This window comes from Trachinotus anak, unplaced genomic scaffold (genome assembly GCF_046630095.1).
Source record: "Trachinotus anak isolate AG129_WGS33_773 ecotype Australia unplaced genomic scaffold, CSIRO_AGI_Tana_v1 ptg000002l, whole genome shotgun sequence".
NCBI lineage: Eukaryota > Metazoa > Chordata > Actinopteri > Carangiformes > Carangidae > Trachinotus > Trachinotus anak.
The window spans coordinates 7,595,607-7,619,904 of NW_027273853.1; the positions used below are offsets into that span (position 1 = coordinate 7,595,607).

The 24,298-nt window shown below is 42.6% G+C and overlaps 1 protein-coding gene across 3 annotated transcripts in view; it reads right to left on the minus strand.

Annotated features, from left to right (window-relative positions):
* The window catches only part of kcnq1.2 (potassium voltage-gated channel, KQT-like subfamily, member 1.2), a 171,246-nt gene that overhangs the window by 51,633 nt on the left and 95,315 nt on the right, over positions 1–24,298 (minus strand). For 2 of the 3 annotated variants that reach the window (XM_071493340.1, XM_071493350.1), the window contains 4 exons: positions 12,599–12,674; positions 11,529–11,623; positions 10,083–10,123; positions 8,898–8,959 (listed from right to left, as the gene is read on the minus strand). In XM_071493340.1, the coding sequence (XP_071349441.1) occupies positions 8,898–8,959; positions 10,083–10,123; positions 11,529–11,623; positions 12,599–12,674 (274 nt within the window). The remainder of the gene's footprint in view (positions 1–8,897; positions 8,960–10,082; positions 10,124–11,528; positions 11,624–12,598; positions 12,675–24,298) is intronic. The other variant, XM_071493359.1, reaches the window with a different exon arrangement.

A 24,298-nucleotide genomic window follows, 5' to 3' on the forward strand; every position in this document is an offset into this window, starting at 1 on the left:
GGGAGAAAGACTGTGAGATGGAGAGCAAGCAGCCAGACATGCAGGCAGACTGTCCGTCTCTGGTTTGTGGGAATGCGGTAAAGACACAGTAGTAGGCAGGGTCCCGGCTCTGAAATTAGAGAGTGGCGCTAAGAGAAGGGAACCAGAGCCAAAGGCCGTCTGGGAGCTGCCAGGGGCTGCATCCCCAGCACGCTGCTGAAACACGATTTACTGCTGGGCTGCGCTACAAACAGCACACTGCTCCTGGTGCGCTATCTACCTCACAGCGAGCACCCCGCTCGCCTTGCATTGCATGCTATCAAGTTCGCAACACTATAAAGATACCACATCAGCACTGGGAAGTGTCAACGTGTGAACGGTCAGTTCAGCCTGGTGCAGCAGGGTGGTGCAGTGGGTCAAAGGAAGGTTGCTGGACCAGGAGCAAAAAAAAAGTGCGTTAAAAAAACCACAGGGGGAAGCATTGGTGTGGGCATGTTGCAACAGGTACCAGTAAGAAGCTGAAATACAATATTGGATTTTTGGAGGTTTATCAGGCAGCAACACACTGCACAGCAACTCAAAATCCAGTGTGAAGGGATTTTACAACTCAACTGTGACTGTCACCTTTTCCATTAAGTAAACAGCAGAATAACGCAGGTTGTCATACCTGGATTACTATGCTTGCACATATTTAACTGTCCAACAAATTGTGTTACCAGATAACATTACATTACATTGAAGCAGATATTACCCTGGTTTTCATGCGAGGATCCTTCCTTCTTTGCTTGACTCCTCCAAGTCTGGGGCCCTGCTATACCAGCAAGGTCATCTCACTGAAATGAATGAGGCTGCATTTTTTACACAATAATTTCAGTCCAAACAAGGTCTAATGCATTCTCTGACCAGTGAAGTGTTTGCAAGGGAAATATTTAAAGCCTTGCAGCTCCAGGGGGCGCTGTTCTGTAGTGGACAATGACCTCTGACCTCCCTGCTGCAGGAAGAAAGCGCAAAGAAAATCCTTTTAGGATAAATACATTTTTTCCTTCGATGTAATCTTGCGGCCAGAACACAATGATGCACAAGTATATTTGCACAGATCTCTATCTTTTCTGCAGAGACTTGTATAACCAGGGTCAGTGCAAAGAAGCCTGTGCAGGATTTGGAGAACTAGATTTAATCAAAAAAGGAAAACTGGAAAACTGTTTTAGAGTTATTGTGTGCTGCAGCTATCACAGGCCAAGTCCAGACATGCAGGGAGATACTGTATGTGCTTGTCTGCAGCACAGGGCAGTTAGAGTACGGCCAGTGCACTGAAGCTCTATGTTCCAGGATTTGTAAGTGTGTGTGTATGTGTGTGTGTGTGTATGTGTGTGTGTGTGTGTGTGTGTATACATGCACTTCCTTTGCCAAGTTTCCTCTCTTTGTTTAGACCGGCCCGGTCAGTCCGGCTCCCCGCTGAGCGCACTGCAGCCAAATACACACATATATCAAAACACAGCACAACAACAGACAGGGTGCTCGTGGGGCAGAGAGGTGCTGGGAATAGGAGCAAAGGGGAGTTTAGAGGGACAGGCTGGTGTCTGTACGGGAAAACAGAAAGAGAGGGGGACGAGAGAGCTAGAGAGTTAGAGACTGTTGGACAAGGGGAGGTGGGATGGCAGCAGACTCATCCTCCCTAGCAGGAGGAACAGGGCAGACAGTGGATGACTGTGACCATCACTAATTACAGAGGGAAAGGGAAAGAGTTGAGGAAGAATGAATAGAGCAACACCGATGACCCAGAGGACGGGAAGGAGGGGGGAGTAGGGCAACTCTACAGTTAGCCCCTTTGCACCAACATGAGCCTAGGTGCTAGTTCTGGGCTGGTGCTAGTGCCAGTTTAGAGTAGGTTCAATGTCTGAAGCGGTTTGCTTATCCACGGGCTTGAGAGCCACCGTTACTGTTACTGTATACGTCTCAGTGACAGTATATAAAGAAGGAAATCATGATCAGCCCCGGAAAACTGAAGTCAACATCTCAATCACCCCCTAGTGGCTGTCTGCAGTATAGGTCATTAACCCCACCCCCCCATGTTAGTGGATAGGATTTGGACTAAACTAAAAAAAAACAAAGTACACGTCAAATAAATTTTTCCCAAAGACGCTTTCTGTCATTTTAGGTGATAACACTGATGTATGGTCAAGCGTTCATTTTTCTCATAAGTTTGGCTTTAATTAGGTATTTGATGCTATAAAAAAGGGGGCGTGATATCATGATTGACAGCTGTGTGTGTGCTTACGATTGAGTCAGGTGGGCATATGGGTGGGACCTCGGAACCACAGCTTGACTGCTGCGAAATGACGTAATCAGCACAAGATGGGATGTGGGATATTTTGGCTTCATATTTGTCCAGTGGGAGGAAGTGGAAATGCGTCGTCCATCTTTATATATAGTCACTGATGTGTCTGTTTACATCTCTGCTTTCCCAGCAACGCTAGCACCAAGCACAACAACAACAACAACGACGGCAGACTCGCTTTACCAGTGTCGCTCCTGGCTTTGTGACTGTGCCATCCAAACATTTTGATGTTAATTTTAAAATATTTCCAGCTTTTTAAAAATGGTTGTCACAAAGTTTGAGTTGGACTTGCTGGTCTCAATAATATCACCTCAAGCCCCTGACGTAAGCAGTTCTTGGTTCTAGACGAGCAAAGTGTTGGTGCTGAGGACCAGCTGTTTAGCTGTTGAAAGAACAGGTCTGAGATTAGACACCGTCTCTGAGCTGGCCCTCAAACTGCCTTGGTGGAAAAGGGATGAGTATGACCACTAAAAAACTGAGATGCAACTTTCCAGGATACAAATGTCCTAATTTTAATTGTTTATAATGCAATAATATTCAAATTAAAGTTTCAGCATTAAACTCTCTGTTCCTGAATAAAACAGCTGCAATTTAATGCACTGAACTCAACATCTACATGACGTGATGATACAAAACATAACAACAGCAACTGAACTTTCGAGTGTTAGTTTTTGCCTGATGAATTTTTATACAGCAATCACAAAGCAGCCTGTTTGGTAGGCATGAGTGTACTCTGTAGGATACCAACATAACTGTGCACACATTATGCAGATAGTTCATTCTCCTTTTACTGAAGACAGAAAAAGACTTCCCTACTGTACCTTTAAATACTCTGAATCTTTCCAGGGAGTTTAAAAAGGCTGAAAAACAACCATTCTCCCAAAAATTCAATGGAGAATGACAGAAGAACAGTGGGAACCTCACTGAACTCTGAGGCATCTTTCAAGTACAAATATATAAAAAAAATCATCTCTTTTAAAAGCTTTTATATCTCTGTATGTGGTCTATAGCACTGTGTTTACCTTATTACAGTCTGTTTCAGTTAAAAGTAAATATGTCTTCTTTGGATTAATTTTGTTGTGATCGTAAACTTCATATGGAAGATAACATTGCAGTTTAAGCCACAGACAACACCCCGGCCACTAAAAAGGGATTACAGCTTGATGTAGGCTTAACTTGTTCAAATGGCCAATATCCAAAACATGATTGGATACAATCCATTTATTGATGCACACACTGCAGATCATTCATACAATTAAGGCTTGAAATGGATTTTCCACCTTTGCTCACCCCCCAGCTGTTCAGTCTCTCACCCATCCTGTACTGGCAGAAGAGATAATGAAGCTGTTCCTGTTTGCTGTAGCACTGCTGAGAGCTGAGCTGAGGCACTGCTGAATGGACAGCAGTGTGTTTGCGCGTGTGTGTGTGTGTGTATGTGTGTGTGTCTGTGTTTGTGTGTGACTGCATTTGTATATTTATGTGTGTCTGGATATCCACTTGTATTTTTGTATATGGTCTAATATATAAATATGTATATGTGTGCGTGTGTGTTTACCAGGCCTTCATTTCGTAAGCCCTCAGCCGGGTCTGGATTGGACCAGTCTAAACACACACACACACACACTCATGCACACACACTCCTGCCCCCCTCAAAGCCATGCTTTTAGAGACGAGGGGCCCTAAATGCCTTACAGATGGACTCCTAACAAACACAACACTCTGTCTCGGCCCTCAAGTATTCCCAGTATTTGGCCTTGCTGTAATTTACAGCATACTTACCTAATTGAGATGCTATTAGGTTCAGGGCATGGCATTCTTCTGCGTACGCCTGGTGCTAATGCACATGATATAAGCGTGACATACACAGAACAGTATATTTGCCCTAATATAGCGAAGTGAAGCTAACCACAGAGTGAGTGTGATCTATGGTCCATGTAGCGTACTTAGAGCAACACAAATAATGATGTGCTGAGCAGAGACATGTCTGTGCAGGTCTGCAGGGCACATTAGAGGATGTTTTCCTTCACTAGACTCTGCTGATGGTTTTACACCCACCAACTTTCTACACTTTCCAAATTCACCTGAATACTGCTTTAATGACATTATACATCGTGGTGGACCAAATGTTGACTGTGGAACAGAAACTGTATGACTGCACCCTCGCTGCTGATTTTCACATTTTTTAAAGTGAGCTATACCATGAAACAGACTTTTCTTTGAAAGTATTTAAACTTTTATGTAAAGTTAAGTCTGGATTAGTACGCAATAATGTAACAATCAGGAATTTAGATATATATAGTTTTAACACAGATTTAAATTTTGAGTAATTCAGAAAAATAAAAACAGAGAAAACCTCCCTTTAATTTGAAGATTTTGGTACTTTGAATTATGAATAATAGAAGTAAAAGTAAAAGTCATTAAAAGTATAATTATTTAATAATATCAAATTTTAACAGATAACAGCAAGTACATTAAAGTTGACACATGAAATATTTTCAGAAGTACATTTCAATCATCTGTTTTCTATAACTTATTTGATATTTCAAAATGTATTTGAAGAACTGTTTTGAATGACTTATTCGAAAATTAGTTTAATTATGTTTAATAACTGAATTATTTAATGCCAGAGAATAACAAATTTGACCTTTACAAGGTTTAGTGTGAACTAATATTTTTTCAAGCTTGTGAAAATCTTTCAACCTCGAACAAAACAAATTTCTCTTCCTACATAATTAAAGGCTTCTCTCTCCAGCTCTACACACTAACTTCAGTTTAAAGCTGCTGCACAACTCTTAAAAACAGTATTTTTAAATGGCTGAGAAGAAAAAATAGGGCCAGAATTAAAAAAAAACAGCATAAGCTTGTTTTTCAGACATTTACAGGCTATGTAAAAGCATATTGTTGTAATTTCCCTGCCTTTTCTGTCTATTGCTGTGAGACAAAAAACCCTGTTCCTATAAAACTGGGAGAGATTTACCACAAGCAGTGGGCCGTCTTCATCCTAAAGCGAGCTCCTTCCTGAAAGGCCACGCTGACACTCAGAGACACTGGCCACTGTTTGAGCTTGTCGTTTGGGTATTTTTCATCGAGTGCATCTGACAGAAAGATAACACACTGTCACAGAGTGCCATCCATCTTCGTTTCCAAGTTGCTCCTGGAGAATTCAATCTCGAGAGTGTGGGGTTAGACACATTGGTGATTAATCAACTCTATGTTCATGTGTGTGCGAGTGTATGTGTGCGTAGACCTATATGTGTCTTTGTCTGCATGTGATAAATCACTGTCTGACCCTGTACAGGACACACAATGCCTGAGCCTCCTTCAGCCCACTAAAGATAAATTCATCTAGAAGTGATGTGTTGACAATGGTTGGACAAGAAAATGATTCTATCTTACTCACTCAGTTGCGACAGAAAGCGCAGTCAGACTGGTCCATGTCTGGTGTTTTACAGGGAAATGGGAATTTGTCAAAAAAAAATAAAAAATGTAGTTGGAGGCCGACCAAGAGTGAGTATTGAAAAAGGCATGGGAACACACTCTTATTCACACACGAACCCACACACACACAAACATTAAGGCACAGAGTTGATGAATAATTCCTCAGGGCTGTTGGGAAAGATCCTATTCAGAAGCGATTCAACTGTGACACCAGGGCTGTGTGATTAGGTTTACTATTATGGACAACGTGCAGGAGGTGACACAACTCAGAATTTACACAACGTTATGAAATACATGCAGCGATGCGAAACAAACAAAAGTGACAGCGCTGGAGATTCCGTCGCAAACAATTGACGACTGAACTCGGGGGCAACAACAAACTTAATTAATTGTGTGTTTTATCTCATTACACATCTCCTGTTAACCACAAGCACTGTGGATTTAGCTTGAGTGTTATGTTTGGATGAGGTATTATATCCCTGCTGCAACTCAATGTTGGTGTCAAAATCAGACTTCTAAGGGAAAAAATATAATGAATATAATTTGTAACAAATTAAAGATTTCGATGAAAATCAGCCAAGAGCACAAAGAAAAATGCTGTGTTCAATTAAGATGATTATACTATGAGTGTGATTACATAATCACCACCTTCCAGAAACATAAGGCAGACATATTTAGTTCATCTAGACTAGACAATAATAACTGCAAAGTGCTAATGGAGCTTTGAGGTGCAGGGAGGACAAGGGAATGTACCAAGTAATGAGGGTCGGCAGGTTCATTCACCTGCTGCCTGAGGGGAAAAGGAAGCCCCTTCTTCCATATAACAGGTGTGCTGAACCATCAAAACAAGAATTTCACACAACAAGAAAGGAGAGATGGGAAGGGGGCGAGTGCTGAGGTGAGAAAAACAGTAATTATGAAGGATGGGCGGTTATTGGCACTCCTCTGTTCCACCTTAAGAGGTCGCTTGTTGCGATGCACATGCATGTAGCTCTGATTTGGGGAACGGTGATTGGTTCCACATTGTTTAGGAGGGAAAAGCAGCCTGCACCAGTGCTTTTCCACTGATTTGTTTCCCAATCACCAACCTCTCAGTTTTATTTTGCCTACATGTCAAGGCAGTGGGGGGAGAGAGAAGAAGTGAAAGAGAGAGAGAGAGAGAGAGAAAGAAGGAGAGGCATAGGTAAGAGAGGCACTTCTGAACGCAGGTTTATGTTTCCAATCAAGAGATTACGATCACAACATGTAGCCCAGAGCAAATGGGCCGGAACTCAATCACTGAGGGAGGTCTTTAGGCTCAGAGCGTACATTGGTTCAAGATCATTACTCGTTTCTCTGTAACAAAGGGATCTGAGAACAGCAAACGTTAGAGAACATCAGTGTTGATGAGGGCACAGAGATGGGAAGGTAAATGTTGAGGCAAAGTGGGGGAAATCCTGAACTGGCTGACCTGAATAGAAAAGAAGTGGCTGCAGAAGGCATTGTTCTATTGTATAGGAGTTTTTCATTGTAAGACTTGAAAACAACTTGACTATAAGGTTAGTACCAGTGTTGGGCAGTAACACATTAATTAGTAATGAATTACTGTAATATTATTACTTTCCCCTGTTATGAGTGTAAGGGATTACAATTTCTAAAACAGTAATAATATTACTGTTACTAATCCTTTTTTGTCCTAGGTATCTTATGGTGTCCTGGATAGCAGAGATGCTCTTCTTGCAGCTGCTAGTTGTCCGAAGTTCAGACTCTCATGGCTGAGAGATGAGAGATGAGGGCAGGAGAGAGCTGGTGAGGGAGCTTCTGACAGAGGAGTGGCCTCTGTGTTCACTGCTTCAGTCAGCCATGATGAAATGGACTTTTATGCATTTTAGACAGAGTCCGAGGACAGCTACTGCTAAGAGTCTGAGGACAGCTGAGTAATGGACTACTTGAGGTTGGGGGGTCATGAGGTTGAGACTCTGAACCAGTGCTCAAACATCAAAAACATTTACATGAGGTACAACACTCCGACCACATCTAGCGCACCCGAGGAGCGGCTTTTTAGTTTAGGAGGTTTGGTGCTCAACCCGACAAGGAACAAGAGGTTTGAGAAGCTGCTTTGAGATATAATCATTGTTTCACTTCTGAACATCGGGACCTTATTTAATGTGTCAGGGTTGAAATAACAAAACAAGAAGCTACAGTATCACCCTAAATGTGCAATGATTCACATTTTTGTGAGGTGAAGTAATGTAGGTACATAACAAGCAAGTTTCATTGAGAAAAAAAAACCAAACAAAACAAAAACATGCTTGAGTGCACAAACACATTTCCAAACTCTTTTTCCGAACCTGGTCAGACAAACAGACAGCAGACGTATCCACACACCAAAACGAACACACACATTTCAATTCATACCCATACCCTGATTTGCACACGGACAGACATCGAGACAGACAGGAAGGCAGACACATTCACACACCAGTCCAACTGGTACAACAGTCCCCACAGGGGAAATGTGTATCTTGGCATCACACTGGTACCAGAGTCGGCATCATGCTGGCACCACGTTGTGCCCGCTCCTCTATGAGACAGGACACGCCTAGTTATACCCGTGGGCTTCATAACACAGCTGTTGCCTTTTGGCTATGCCTCACTGCACTTTTCTCTAGCCCCCCCCCCCCCCCCCCAATGCCACCACTTCTCTAATATTCCCTGATGGAAACATAAACACCCAACTAACCTGGGATGGGATGACAGGAAAGAGAAGGGCTGGCATGGAAAAATTATCAAAATGACCCCTCCTCGAAAACAAGGAAATAGGACAAAAAAAAAACCAAACAAACCAGAAAGAACAGAAATGTAAGTACAACATAAACGCTGAATAGATGACAATAAGGTGGAGCACAGAGAGGAGTTGTGTGTTTGACGTTGGCACAGATTGACTGAACCCAGCCACAACATGGTCTTATCAAGAGATCCCACCACACGCATTCATCTGATAACAGAGACACAAGCAGGTAGAGACACACTGACACACACAAACACACAGTTACACAGTCACACACACATACTTCTGTTTATGAACCAAGTGTAATCTAATCATTTTATCTCTCTTACAACACACACACACACACACACACAGCAGCAGGAGTGTGCCTACCTTATCTTCTAGCCTGATCAGTCTTGCGCCAATAGTTGGGTATTCTTTATCTTCTCCTTTTCCTGGAGAATGAAATCAGGAAAAAAAAAAAAATAAAACATACTTTATACATAAACACATACAAACTTTCAATGCTCGTGCAACGTACTACTCTACTGAATTTACTACTGAATTTCTTGCTGGTAACCACAAGGACATAAAAACAGAAGCAGAAAAGTACGTTTCGTCACACTCAGATCGATTAATGTTACACACATTACAAACATAACATTTACAGTAAGAGCCCTGAAGGCTCACTATTCTTTGTGGACCCGTTCACTCATTTTCTGCTGCTTTTGTGGGTACCACTCACAGTGGCAGTTTACAGTCCTCTACTGTGATGTGTGAAGCAAAGAGTTATGTGACCTTAAAAGATGAGTAAACTCCATTCTTCAGATTGAAAGTTGGGTAAACTGTGTTTCCTGTGCTCCAGAGCTGTTTTTTAGTAATTCATTATTAAAATTCAAGCGAGGCTGTGATAGCAATATTGCTGGGAGCATTTAATTTAGCATTTTCCATATCTATCAAGTTGATCTCATACATATCTTTGTGCTTTTTCACTGAATGTGGCTAAGTAGCTTGCTAAGTTTGTAGGCAGATGACATTCTCATTCTTAACCCTGCCTGTAGAGCACTATAAAGCTCCTACTGGTTAGTATTTTCTCTAACCATGGGACAACAGCCATTCATAGCAGGTCTGTGAAAGCAGACCCACATAATGCAATTCTGACTGTAAATGTTTTTTTTTCACAAATAATGAATATTTATGTCATTATCAAATGGACAAAAATATATAATTAAAAAACTTATCAACTTGATGGCAGTTATCTACTTAATTAGCAGACAACTAATTGACTGATTCCTAACTTATTACTGATTCTCACTACTTCAAAACAAATGTACACACTCTGAAGTAAATCCACACATGTGCATCCACACACACCTGCTAACACATGCCCATATGAACAAGCAGCACACCTAAACACACCCACATCCAAACAGAGAGATATGCACACACATCAGGGACCTTCTCTGTCTCTCTTATTTAGTCTGGCACAGCTCGAGTGTGTGTGAGTTATAAACACAGAGATGGAGTGAGGAGTGATGGCTGTCTATCAGATGTAGACTGTGTTTGCTGCGTATTTACCTGGAAGAAACATTCCTGGCTTTCCCAGTGTGCCGTCCAGCCTGGGGGTAGAGACAGAAGAAATGAGACTGAGAAAGGTAAAACCACTGGCCAGTGCTTCGTTCCAGCTCATGAACCAAACAGTAAAATAATATAAGCCAATTTAGTAAAGTGCCAATAAAACTAAACAAATGGCGTCAGCTTGAACAGCACTGTAATTGCTTTAAAAAAAAAACAAAAAAAAAAACCCACATGCAGGTTTTAAAGGGGCAAATTAATGAATGTAATATTGAGATGTCAAGCTTTGAAAATAAACAGTACCACTTTGAGAGATTTGACTCGACCATGTGGGCCGATAGTCCACTATAAATCTACTGAAGCAGGGGAGGCATTTCAATACGCATTGTAAAGCCACTCTCTTCTTTTCATCACCTTAAATTGAGGGTGGATTTTTATCACAGCAATCATATGTCTTTAATTATCCTTCATTTATGCTCTTGACCCCATTTGATGCAAAGCAGTCACTGTATTATTGGAAAAGTCAGATGTAGCCAGTACTGTGACGTTGTCTTTTTTATTTGTTTTTCTCTGTGAAATTTTGGTTTAAGTCCTTTTTTCATGTTCACAAAAATATCTGTCAACTGCTTGTATTTTATGAAAAACACAGAAGAATTCCCGGGAATTGTTATTATAAAAGATTCTTGAATCTATGATTCTTTCTATTGAAGCTTTTCATGTAAATTTGATTAAACAGTGAAAAAAAAACATCAGTCTTTTGTTGATTTAGTGATACATGGTTTAGAAATTTCACAGTGCATTACCATGGTTCAGCTGAATTACTGCACTAGGTGTAATGAGGTCCAGGTGACACACTTACATAAGTTTGACCCAATTTATTATCTAACTGACCTCCTTCATGGGAGAGCGTTGTGTGGTTAGAAGACAGACAATCACTTAAAAAAAAATGCTGAGAAAACTTTTGGGAAGAGGACAAAGGATTTTACTGAACTTCATGGTGCAGCAGATCAGAGAGCAGTGATTCTCCTGTCAGTCAGATGAGCAGTAAGAACAATAACAAAGTGTACTGCAGGAGTATAATAAAGGTCTCAGAGGGACTGAAAACTGAACAGGGAAATTTGTAATGGAGCCATCTCTCTCTCTCTGTTGTCTTCATTTGACCTGATGTCAGTACGGCTTAGTTCAGGGCAAAACATTGGGCCAGACAAACAGAAACAGAAAATGGTTCAATGTGACACTTCACACACAAGGGGAAAATGGTAGCTGACCACATGGCCAAATGAAGACTGTAGATTTAACTTCATCTATTTTGTCTTAAGACGAAAAGATATGTTCTGCATTCTGACTTCTTTGACTATATGAGGTGGTTTCCAACATAATGGTGCAACAGAAGGTGGAAAAAACAGTTGGAGACAGAAGAAGAAGCACAAACAAGATCAAAGACGCCACCTTCTCTGTAGCTCCTTGATGCGGACCATCATGTTGAGGTGACCCTGGGAATACTGTTCGATCACGTCTCGCACGTCATAGGGCTTCCGTGCTTGCTGTGGATCCATGAGTGCGCGCGCGCACACACACACACACACACACACACACACACACACACACACACACACACGCATATATATACAAAAACACAAAACACACACACAGGGACACAAAAGCCATTGTCAACCATGGCCTCTGTATCTCGGTCCCCAAAAACATCCCCAACCCCCTTGGGTGCAAAGGGTTCATTGTTAACTCATTGTGTGTGTGTGTGTGTGTGTGTGTGTGTGTGTGTGTGTGTGTGTGCGAGGCTCTGACAAGTGCATGGTCATGTAGAAAGCGACCGTGTTAAGGTCCTTTCACAGCTTTGTTTAGTGTGACGTTGATACAAGCAGCGTCAGGAAGAACCCAGTGAACTCTTTAGGGTATCCATGGTATACACAAAGTATAGCCCCTGCAGCTGACATCACTTAGGCCTTAATTGAAAACATATAGAACACTCGGAGACGGTACGAATGTAGGAACCATTCTGCAATAACATGTAGCATGAAAATGATGGCAAAGTATCTCAAACATGATTATGTTTTGTTAACTGGAGTATTTTACTGCACTAGAACTTTTTCACAGATTTCTGCGAACCTCAGTGTTACATGAGGCCATGTCCCGCTGTGTGTGTGTGTGTGTGCGCGTGTGTGCACTCATGTGTGTGCAGTACTGTAAGTGAATTCCTACTGTAGCCCCAGAGACAGGTTAGTAGATTTCCCATGATACTACGCCTGAACTGAAGTGAGCACAAAGAAGACATGCAGGTGCAAGTTCCAGGCATTTACACACAAACACACACGTACACACATGCACAGCAGCGCTGCAGCTGATATATGCCTTTGGGGGCTCTCCCTCCTCTTCCTGTATAACCGCACAAACACACCACACACACAACACTCTCATTCTAAATCTGTCTCTCTCTTTACTTCTCCGTCTCCCAACGTTGCTGTGTTTCTCTCTCCTCCTCTGGATTTCCTGTCGCTTACCTGAAATTTCTTCCTGGCCACAAAGTACTGCATCCTGCGGAGGACTTTTACTGCTGATCTCTGGGCGTGGGACAACCTGTGACAGAGAGAGAGACTGATTTGGTCTGAGGGAAAAACACTGATGGTTTAGTCTACAGATGTTTCCTTGCAGTAAAATGGGAAGTGGCTTGTTTTGGACAAACTGTTACCTGTTACCTATCTGCTTCATGTGTCATGGAGTAGGAGGACAAATTGCGTAAAAAAAAAAAAAAAACTAAACAAAGAAGGCTGCACGCTCCAAGCCTAGTCTATAGTCTAATTGGGCCTAACTGCATTCAAGCATCCATGGAGAATGTGTGTACCATGCAACAGCAAAACACATGTGGGCCCTGACAGGAGAGCACACACACGTCGACAGGTTGGTGCATTCACGTGCACATAAATACACATTTAACGTATAGCATCACGTATCAACACAGATTAACCACCACTCTCTATCTGTTCCAGCCTTGTCGGTCACAATTACGACTCTGCAACCTGGTGCAAAGTGAGACAGAAGAAAACCAGACTCAGTTTGCATCGAGAGGAGCCTCCAGAAACACACGTCCCTCGTCTCAAAGCAGCACATCTGTGTCAACACAAAGGAAAACCCACTGGTACGGAGCTATACACTGAAACAGGAACCACTGGATGCAAACAACACACATAAACTCGTGCACAGTGAGTGTATGGCATGCACTCGTGTTTGCTTTTTCAAGGAGGCACTCTGTGTGCTGTGCACTGGTGCTCATTCGGTTTATTTGTTAGAAAATGCTGAAACATGTCCTGGGGTACGCCGCGTGTGACAGCAGCAGGCTCGCATGATGTATGATGATGACTGAAAATTGATGACGAGAAAACACGGATTGAGATTTTGTTGAGTGACTGGATTTCACTGGTCCGAGTGACTGAAAATACACAAATACTGAGTTGCAGACCTGGATGGTCACATGCACACAAAGTGCACCAAATCAGGTCTAAGAACCGAGGCGAGGCAGGCAGAGACATTCGTTTTAGGTTGCAAAATTCTCAGGACCCCAGCAGTTACAGAGCTGTCAAATGCTTGTGGGAATTTGAGGCTTACTGTTGCATTATATTTTGATTTGATTAATGATGCTGTATAGTGTTTGGTATTTTTCACATACAAATATAGGATTTCTTTTTTTTTTTTTCTTTGTCTGCATGAAAAACAAATGCACTTGTGGGCCCAGTGCCAGTGTTGAGAAGCTCTGACCTGAGGTCTGATCAGGTTTTAATGCTAAAACAAATACAAATACATACTGACTTCATTTTTAAAGTTATAATTTCAAACCTCTCTGAACTTTCCTCTGAATCACTCTGAAAGGCCTCAACTCTGAGTAAAACCCATTTTTGCTATGAAGATCATCAAGAGTGTGTCTATGGAGGAGGTAAATACTAAGCACAAGGGGTCAGAAGGTCAGAGGAGCATGAATCAGGCTATGTTCACACTACCATCTCTTTTGCTACGTTTTCCCCTCCCGTCAACACTGCTGGAGTTTTCAAGCCCCAGAAACAGAGAGCTTTGGAGACGCTGATGATCCTGTTTAGTCTGAAATCTCCAGGGTTGCGTTTTAGTGACCTTTGGAAACGATGACACAGTCACACCCGGTCGCTCTCTGACTGGGTCTTATCAGCCTCAACTACCAGTAGTGAAAGCAACACGAGTAACAAAATACAAGCGTTACTGACTTTGTTCTCTTTGCTAGCAGCTGTTGTTCAGTGAAATCCTGCATGTTAACGCTACAACTGCCTTCGCTTTCCTCGTTCGTAGTGTTTTCTGCAACTAATCAGCTGCAACTGAGAGCAGACAATCTGCTTCCTGTTTACACCAGCTCGCCTGTGCCCAGTGTACATGAATGGTCATGTATGTATGCATTTCCAGGTGCGTTAGTATGGACACAGAGCATTTCTGATACAGAGCCAAAACACTGTTTTAAATCAAAAATGTAGTGGTGTGGACGTACTCTCGGTGCAAGAGCTGAGAGATGCTGTGGCTCAATTCATCAATGTTCACCACTCTTTCATTCTGCCAAGTGCTAGCCCACCTTTTATGTTTATTAATGCACAGACTTTATTCCAACACAAGATGCAGTATTATGCATTTTCTAAGAGCATTTTTTTGAATTAGAATACATCATAAGAACAGCTCCTATGAGTGAGCAGGACTTTCCTTTGCTCCCTGGTGCTCTTTCTGTCTTCTGTTTCATGTACAGTATGTCTCTGAGACAGGTGACCTTTCAGCCATCTGTTGGTATCAGAGACATCAAAGTTAAGCTGGTAAGCCACGAAACAGTGTGTGTGTGTGTGTGTGTGTGTGTGTCTGTGTGAAGGTGGATTTACAGCAAGCTGATGTCACCAGATGCGTCTTGCTGGCGAGATGCAGAGGAAGATGGCAGAAACAAAAAGGTGGTGCTACTGCCAATGTATGTGGAAGAAAAAATGCTCTGCCTGCGGCCCCATGTCGACACACACTCATCTGGAGCATATATACTGTGTGTAATGACACGCACAAATGCAATTTCAGAACGCACTGCATGTTTGCATGTGTGTGTGTGCGCGTAGTAAGTGCTCTTTGCTGCTACTCTGACCGTGACTGCAGCTAGAGATAAGTTCTTCTGCACTTAAAAGGCTCTCAAACATGAAATGAATGCCTCCTTTCTTATGTCAAAGCCTATGCTTTTGTACGTCGCCTGGTAATGCATGTGTGCGTGTTGTTTTGAGCATGTCTCTCAAGCTCCGTCTCAGTCAAAGCAGACACACCCACATGCACACACACACACACATGCTCGACACACAGAAACATATGCACCACCCTCCACCTCCCCCTCCCCAAACAAGGGTCTTTGTGGAGTCAACAAGTCGCTCTGAGGTCTTAATTAGGCCGAGGAACAACAAAAGGACTTAACAGACAATGCGTTGACATGGGACCATAAAACCTGAACATCAAAGGCTGTCGGGCTGCTGTCTTTTTTCCTGCCCTCCATGCAAAGCCTGCCCAAGCTATAGGAGGAAATGCACACAAACAATACCAAACATAAAGGGAGTGAGGCCCTATTTTAGAGGGGGAAAAAAAAGTCTACCCCCCATCTTCTTGCTCTCCATCATCGATGAGAAGGATTTTTTTTTTCCTCTCCCTCCTCCCATTAAATATTTGGCAAACAGAAACTGAAGGAATGTAATTCCCACATCTCTCTGCTGATGCTGCGCTTCAAACCCTCTGACTTTGCTTCTTACTCATCTCCTTCTGACCCACCCCCCGTCTTTTCTCGTCTTTGTGTTTATTTTTCATCTGTGCAGAACATTTGACACGCACTGTATCCCGGTGACTCTTCTTGAGTCATCACAGCTCAGATCTCACCCACGACGACTTCAATATTCTTTCCATTGTCCTGCGCCGTATGATTCATCCTCTATTGGGAAGGCTGGTTGTGTGCATTTTCTTTCCCTACGGATTAAACCCCAACTTCTAGCTTCTTCTCAACAGACTGACTATTCTTCATTAGGTCAACTGTAGAAGTCATGTACAAGCCATACTTGTTGGAGTCATGAGCTGCCCTTGTCCCTCTCCTGAAAGGCTGTGACAGATTTAGCCCCATGGCCTCTCCTGCACCATTCTCCCTTAATAAGTTTTCTCTTTCATTTTCAGATGGTCACTTTGGAGATCTCAGAGTTGTCAATGGCAACTCTCCCTCATTCCCCACCCCCTCTGCTCTTTCTTTGGCAGGGGACCGTCAAATATCCTGTGCTTCCATGGTGCGCTGCAATAACCTTGGAGTCAGTCAGGAGAAAGCAGCCTTAGACATCAATGTGCTATGGTCAGGACCCAGCAAGACTGCTGGCCTGTGTGTGTGTGTGTGTGTGTGTGAGAGATAAGCTTTATAACTGGTGCTTTGGTCCATCAAAGAGATGTGCTCTTCTTCTGTTCTCCACAAAAACAGACGTTCCTTTATCATATCTTGGAAGGATAAGACGACTGCATTCTTTCAGGCGTGTTTGATCTAAAAGTGATGGCGTGCTCGGGGGTGCTGTGGTAAGAGTTATAAGGGTGCACTGCTAGTGCTAGTGACAGTATATTGTATCAGCCAACTATGACCATTCATGGAGGATTTTAAATGAATGGGCTCTGGTGCAGTTTGAACGCAAGAAATACCCCAGTGTGGATTAACCTTTGAGGGTTAGTCTAATGAGAAATGAAACCAGCTCCACAGCGGTTTGAATGCAAGAAGTTTAACCAAACTGTGTCTTTCTCAGACTATGTCTGGGCTAAGCTAGCTAAACCTGAAAATGCTTATTGCATGTGAAGAGGCTGGGATACACCGGTGTTTTTCTGTTCAACTTGAAATACTGAAACAATCTGAAAATGGTTAAACGTGTGTGTTCAGTTGGTAAACAATAAAACTGTGCATCACAGCCAACAAGTTGGTGCGAGTTGGTGTAACCAGGAAGCAGGTTGTCTGCTCTGCAGTTGTACTCAGCTGAGTAGTTGCAGAAAATTGCAGAATTTCACTGCACAACAGCTGCTAGCAAAGACACTAAGGTCTGCAACACTTGTTATTCATTACTCATGTTGCTTTCACCACTGGTAGTCGAGGCTGATTAGACCCAGTCAGGGAGCAACTGGGCGTTTCCAAAGGTCTCTGATTTTGCCAGTCCAGACTACGACCATAACTAAAACGAAGCCAGCAATGTTTCAAAAACTCTCCGTTTTTAGGCTCAGAAACTCTGGCAGGAATTAAAAACACAGCAACAGAGATGCATTTTAAAACAAAAACGTAGTTGTGTGCACCGAGCCTAAACCTCTGTTCTGCCCCCTCCTGCTCTCCATGGTCACCTATACTGTGATTCAGTGAAGCCAGTTGTTCTCATTTATATATTTTTCTGTTGTTAGACAACTGAATGAGAAGAAACAGGGTCTTAATCATAGCTCATACTGTAAATGGCACCTGTAATATCTTATAACTACAAATTCATCACTCTCACCTTCCTCCATGTTGTGTCTGCAATTGTGGTTTTTATCCTCAAAATGATGTTGCTATTTATTAGCTTTCATTTTAAGACTGAACTTGACATATTCATAAGTCTAACCTGAAAGACTCAAGTGCATGACACGCATTAAGACGCAGCTGGTTAAATATAGCGTCTGATACAACAGTTTCCCTCCTCCCAGTGTCTCTGCTCCAGTTGTTTTCATGTCCCTCATTCCCAGATCAATGGACAACTGATCAAGACATGCTGGAGACAATACCAGCGAGCAGGCCACATCAAAGCAGCGTGCCCATTAGGAGCTGATGACAAAGAGAGAACAAAGAGAGCACGCCACGTTTGATGTGTGTGGCCACAGAGAGAGAGAGAAAAGAAAGAGAGCGAGGCCAGAGATACTGTCTGTTCGCTATCACCGTCGCGAAGGACAATTGTGCACGTACATGCAGGAATGTAGAAAGCAAATGCAGATAAATACAGTGCTGCCATCACTGTCACACATTCTTTTCCACACAGTGTAGCCCACAATATCTGAGTCATCTTTTTTTCTTGACTTTAACAAGCAGTATTGAAAAGAAACATGAGCAGATGATTTGAATTTTGTGGTGATATATGCTTGGGATTTCCATCATTAGAAACTATGTTGCTTGTGCAAAGAATCCCTATATAGTCTGATCTCATACACACACACACACCAACACACACACACTGTCGCCACATAAATCTAAAGGTATATGTGAATCACAGCAAACAAGAATCCCACCGATGAAAATAACCCCTCTGGAGAACTGGTCGACACCCTGGTGACCTCAGAGAAATCCCGCCCATGTTTAATGTTAATGACGGCCGAGTCTCACAACCTGTCATTATTTGAGAAGAACAGAGACAGATGCAGCTTTTTCCCACCACACGGAGAGAAGATTGGAGAGGAGTGAACTTCTCACAAGTACACTAATGACTGGTGAACTCTTCTTGACACAAGTCTAACTGCCAAATTAACTAAAAGATTTGGGCGAGGAGGTTTCCAGTTAGAGAGCCGAGAAAATGAAAAACTACAGCCGTGGGAAAAATGCTTTTTACTAGGCTATGAAGCCTGTAACCTGTAAAATACAGACAAAAAATCTTATTGGACGGATTTTAAGCATATTGTTCCCATGGGATCCCTGAAGATTTGTTCTTGGAGTTCCTCCCATCGACAAACTGGGCACAGTAAAAAAACACAAAAAAAAAACAAAGAAAGTTTGGGACAATAGCTACCTTATAGATGTGGCCAGACTAATTCAGGGTCTGAGGGTTAATGTTCCAGGCCTACGGTGTAGCCTAAAGAGGAGGATGTGGCTGTAACTATTCTTCAAAGTGAGCCAAATTAGAGAGTCAAATAGAGTCGGGGTTAATGACCCCCCTCTTTGGTGCCTGACCCACTTCTAATCTAGATGTTTAGCCTAAGGTGTGTCAGTAAAGTGGGCTTGCATGTTAGTCAGTGAATCAGGCTAAAAGATAGCTTTTCAGAAGCCATGTCTCCCCATTCATTTGATTTTTATGGATCTGTTGTTTGTGTTGGTGAATAGCTCTTATCATTGCTCCAGGGATGGAAATGTCAATTGGTTGGTTGGTCAGGAAACCCCAATACTCCACACTAAGTCAAAACACTGACTTATCATAAAGTGAGGTCATTTCTTATCACCAGAAAGAACAAATATTAGAAGCAACAACTTCAGGGTGAACCAGTGCTAATTAACCCTGGGTGAAAACAAATGAAACAAAAGACAGTGACTAAAACTGACTCCCTAAGGTAAAGCAAAACAGGACAAAAGAGTTCAAAATGAAAATGTTTTTTTTAACTTTGGTTTAACTTTGGTCTCTAATAGTCAGGTTTACTTTACAATGATCTTAGAGCCTCACAGAGCCACTACTGTATAGGCTCTTTTGGGGCCAGTATTCGCCATCATAACTGTTCTTCGGATGGTTAAATAGCTTCAGAAAGCCCCTCCCCTACAAACTGCCAACTCCGGATTGGAGGGGCGCTGTGTCCGACCATTTCTGAAGCTTTCTGAAACGTAAAGACTGTTACCCTCAGGTCTTTAGGCCAGCATATGGTACACGCCAAAACATCCCAACACCCACTCATTCCCACACACACACACACACACACTGGTGGTACCTTAACACACAATGTCACTGGCTGACATGTATCAGGTAGTTGGAATAACGCGCCACTTCTGTTATATTTCCCAGAATTGTCACATGTCAACAGAAAAGCAGCAACATTTACGAAGTTATTTGTTATTATATGTGGGTTATATATAAATACTGCAGTTTGATGTTTTCCTTTTGCTCTATATGGTTCAAACGTTTTTCTACTTTTCCCAGACGGTCCCTTGTAAGCTCACACAAATCAACTACAGTTGAGAAGCCTAATATTTGACAAGAATTCATATATAAGTGGAGCAATGTGTAGAGGCACACTGCTACTTATTGGGAGCTTGACTTACCCCTTTTTGCTTTTACGAGCCCTGGTATGTAGGAGAGCATCTCTGCTTGCACATGCGTTTGTGTATCTGTGTAAAGCCTGGCTGACTGACTCTGTCCAGAATGACAAGTGGGGAGTATTAAGCCTTGCAAGGGGCCACACACACAAATCCACATGCACCAGCGTCCAGTTCAGGCACAGAGGCACATACTGTATACAGACATAGACATACATACTGACGCACGGACGTCTCACAAAATCACAGTCCCTTCGTGTTAAGAGCAACAATTCTCGGGATCTAGTGTGCTTTTCTGTGTGTGGATATGCGCGTGCACGTTCCGAAGACAGGAGGGCGATTGGGTTTCTCCAGCGGGGGAGGAGGGGGTGAGGTGGTGAAGAAGGATTTATAATTCATGGCCTAATAGGATTTGTTGCTGTTTAGCAGGATTAGGCATGTTAGAGAAAGAATCTATTTATTGCTGCAAGTCGGGGGGTCCCCTCTCCTGGGTGGGGTGGGGAGGTTTTTAGGGGTAGAGAGTGGTGAGGTGAGATTGAGGGGGGGGGGGGGGGGGGGAATAACCCCTGGCACTGCGGCTCCTGGGCAACCGAGCCCACTCCCCACCCCCCTCCTCTCTGCTCTTAGTCCCACTACAGCCACCATCTTTGGATTAAATTGGCTGTTTCTCTTTCACAGCGCTCTGATAATCCAAGCACATGAGCCCAGCGGTTGGTCATGCCAACACACATGGTTGTTCATGTGTGTGTTTGTGTGTGTGTGTGTGTGTGTGTGTGTGTGTGTGTGTGTGTGTCCAGGGACTATTAGCACCACCTTGCCCTTGGGGGAGCGAGAGGTGGCAGTCACAGACCTGCCCACGTTCAGCCTGGCTTAACCCTGGAGGACAAAGAAGAAGTTGGGGAGAAGAGAGAACAGGGAAGAATGAGAACGAGGGAGAAAGGAAGAGATGGAGGGTGACCTATGGGCCTTCTTAGCTAAGGGGCTTCCCTTTCATAAGCCAATGGGTTCAGATTATAAAACTGTGCTCCTTTTCAAAAGAGCATTATTCTTTCATTCATGTGTGGCTGGGGCTACAGTGGGGGGGCTGACTGACATTAAAGACTGCTGTTTAATTAGGCCTTTCTACAGTGGTCAGCCTTTTTGTTCCTGCTTTCAGCTATGGCAGGCCTGGCTGGCCTCCCTAATGGCAGAGTAACGTTTACTGCATGTCTGTTTGTGTATGAGAGAAAGCAGAAGAAAGACGTGGAGAAGCAGCATTTTTCATCCTCCGTTAATTCATGCAGCTTCTTAATCAATAGTCTGAGGAAACTATATCCTGAGGTTTAAGAGGATATAGTTTAATTTAATTCCTCTTAAACCTGTTTGACATTTTCATCTCAGTGTGTTTAGTGGTTCTCACTAAGTAAAGCCACTAATGAAAGGAATGAACGATGATATCTCCAATGTGAGAGAGGAGGGGAGAGGACTGTCCAACTTTCAAAACATGGACAGGAAACTAGTGATAAAAAGTGGGCTGATGAATATCCCCCATCAGTCTGTTTCTCTCTGGTTTAGTTTAGTTCTCATTTATTTGCACAGTAATAAAAGATAAAGAGTAAATATACTCCTCAGTAACTCCCACTCCTTTCTTTCCATACTCAAATTCTGATTTCTTCAATTGTATGATACATCAGCGTGCAAAGCTGGTGATCAGTAGTAAAAAAAAAACACCAAAAAAAAAAACCATTATGCTGAAGCTGGAAGTAAGGAAAGAGAAGAAGAGAAAGTAGTGCGGTGATAGACAGAATGAGAGAAAGAGAGAGAGCGGGGTCATGTGGTGGAGGGAGTGGCAGCAGTGTCAGTAGTAAGTTGTAGTGAAGAGGAGGGATTTATGGCAACAGATGAGGCTGAGAGTGTCTTGGCAGACTCGCTTTAATAGCTTCCGCTTCTGGTGCCGTCTCTGTCTCCAGGTCTGTCCCTGCCTGGGCGGTAATTACAGCAGCAGTCCCAACACACAGGCAGAGAGACAGGAGAGCTGAGAACTCTCCTCTAAATATGCAGCCGTTTCAATGTATGCTGTATTGTTATAATGTGTCTTTTTCAGGTGTGTCTTGTCACCTTAGTGATGTTTTGTTTATACAGAACAAGTATAAAATTATTATAATAATTCACTGTTTTGTGGTGGATCATGGTGGGATTTAGCTCATCCTACTATACAAGCAGAAAGTAGCTGCTTAGAGGCTCCATTTCCAGAGTTGTATACTTCAGATCTGGACTCAAGTCTGACTTGCACTTCAGAAATCGGGGCTTGACACTTGACTTTGGATCTGACCTCTATGAGACTAAGTTAACTTAAAGCTCTACTCCCTAAAGACTTGGCTGGAGTCAAAAGCAAGATGATGCCAGTCTTACAATAAAGAATAAATGAGACAGCAACAGAATATTTAATCATTATACCTCTCAGGTATGGAAAAAAGATAATTAACACAGCTTTCAAAAATGTTTAGATGCCATTTAATTTAATACACAGCATTTGTAGAAAGGCTTGCAACTGACTTGCAATTTTTTTTATTAGGACTTGTGACTTCACTTTTGGTGTAAAAGACTTAAAAACTGCTTGATCTGTTACCAGTTGATTTGCCTAGCTTTGGACTATGAGAGCAGGAATCAAAGCTGCATCTTATGTTATTATAAAGTGATAATAAATTTTTCAGTTTGCTCCATCTTCGACTCAATCAGCCATCTAAGGCCACTTCAGCTGCTGTTGTAAATATTAATTTGTGTCTTTTTTTTAGCGTATTCTTATACTATTTGCTGACAAATTCCCCACAGTTTTACTACATCTTAACAAAGAGTGAAATGGGTTTGTCTACATTAACCTAGTGCAGCCAAGTCGAGGGCTAGCTTTACATTTTCGGCAGGACAACATGAGCACAGTGTGGTGTCATATGACTGGAACAAATGACAGTCCATATCACTTCTTCTGTGTTTATGCACATAGAGAGCAAGGAACACCGTTCCATTTAAAAGGCTGACTACAGGCTGCGGTCCCACCTCTCCGAGCGCTTAAGCAGTCCAGGTCAGGAACTGCTTCTCGCTTGCTGCTATAGTGGGATCAGATGACTGTACACCGAGAGTTCACAGGCCCAGGAGGAGGTGAAAGATGATCAGAGGGCCCGGTGGGTGCAGCAGGGTCTGTGATTGGTCATATTGACCCTCTCTAATGTTCTCTGGTGAGATGAGATGTGAAAGGGGAGTGTGTTAGGGTGAATTATGGGTCTGTGTCACTGCTCTTAAGATCCTCTAAACATTATACCCCGTTGGTTGAACAATTTTTTTTTGGATCGGGACTGTTTTGGGTGCTACTGGTCAGCTCTTTCAACCGCATTTGAGGCCCTAAACCTGACCATGCCATTACAGCATTTCGAGTCAATATGCTTCATTTACATTGTTTTCAGTGTTGTGTGAATATGAACTTAAACGAACTGCATCAGCCCTTTTGCCATCAAGTCTTCAGTGGCACCGTTTTGAACTCTGAAGGCGTTTGAATGTTGTTTGAATATAGTTCCAGCATGGTTTGAAATCATTTTGGGTGAAATTTCTTACAACAGCGAGCAGCCAGATCTGCTGATCTTTAGACTGTGCTCCAGAAGACATGAAATCCAATTTGACTGGGAGAACAAACAATAGCCAGAACATTTGGGACAATGTTGAAAACTGAAGCAGCTGCCAAGCTTCAAAACAGAACACACTCAAGTGAGCGCCCTGAGGATAAAACTAAACTCCAAATCAAAGCAAAACACTAAAGAATATATATGTTGTATGGCAGGACTAACTTAGAGCAATAAACTATCTCGCAGTGTTAAGAAATTATTTAAACTCCGTGACTGTAAATAGAGACTTAGCCAAGTGTTAGCACACAAATATGAGACAGATAGGGGGAATCATGCAAGCACATGCACAATTTATTGTAACTGATGTAATACTATCATGATATAACAACACTGACCTAATAACATGATGCAGCCTGCAAGCCAGGGTAATGAATATGATGAAATATGACTTCCAACACTATTGCACACTGACAGACAGGAAAAACAGACATGTTGGCTCAGCGCCCAGAGCATTAAATGACAGGCTGAAGTTCAGAGGCATTTATTTGTCATAATACTAAACTAACTTCAGATCAGCTGATATCTGTCAACATGCTTCACCT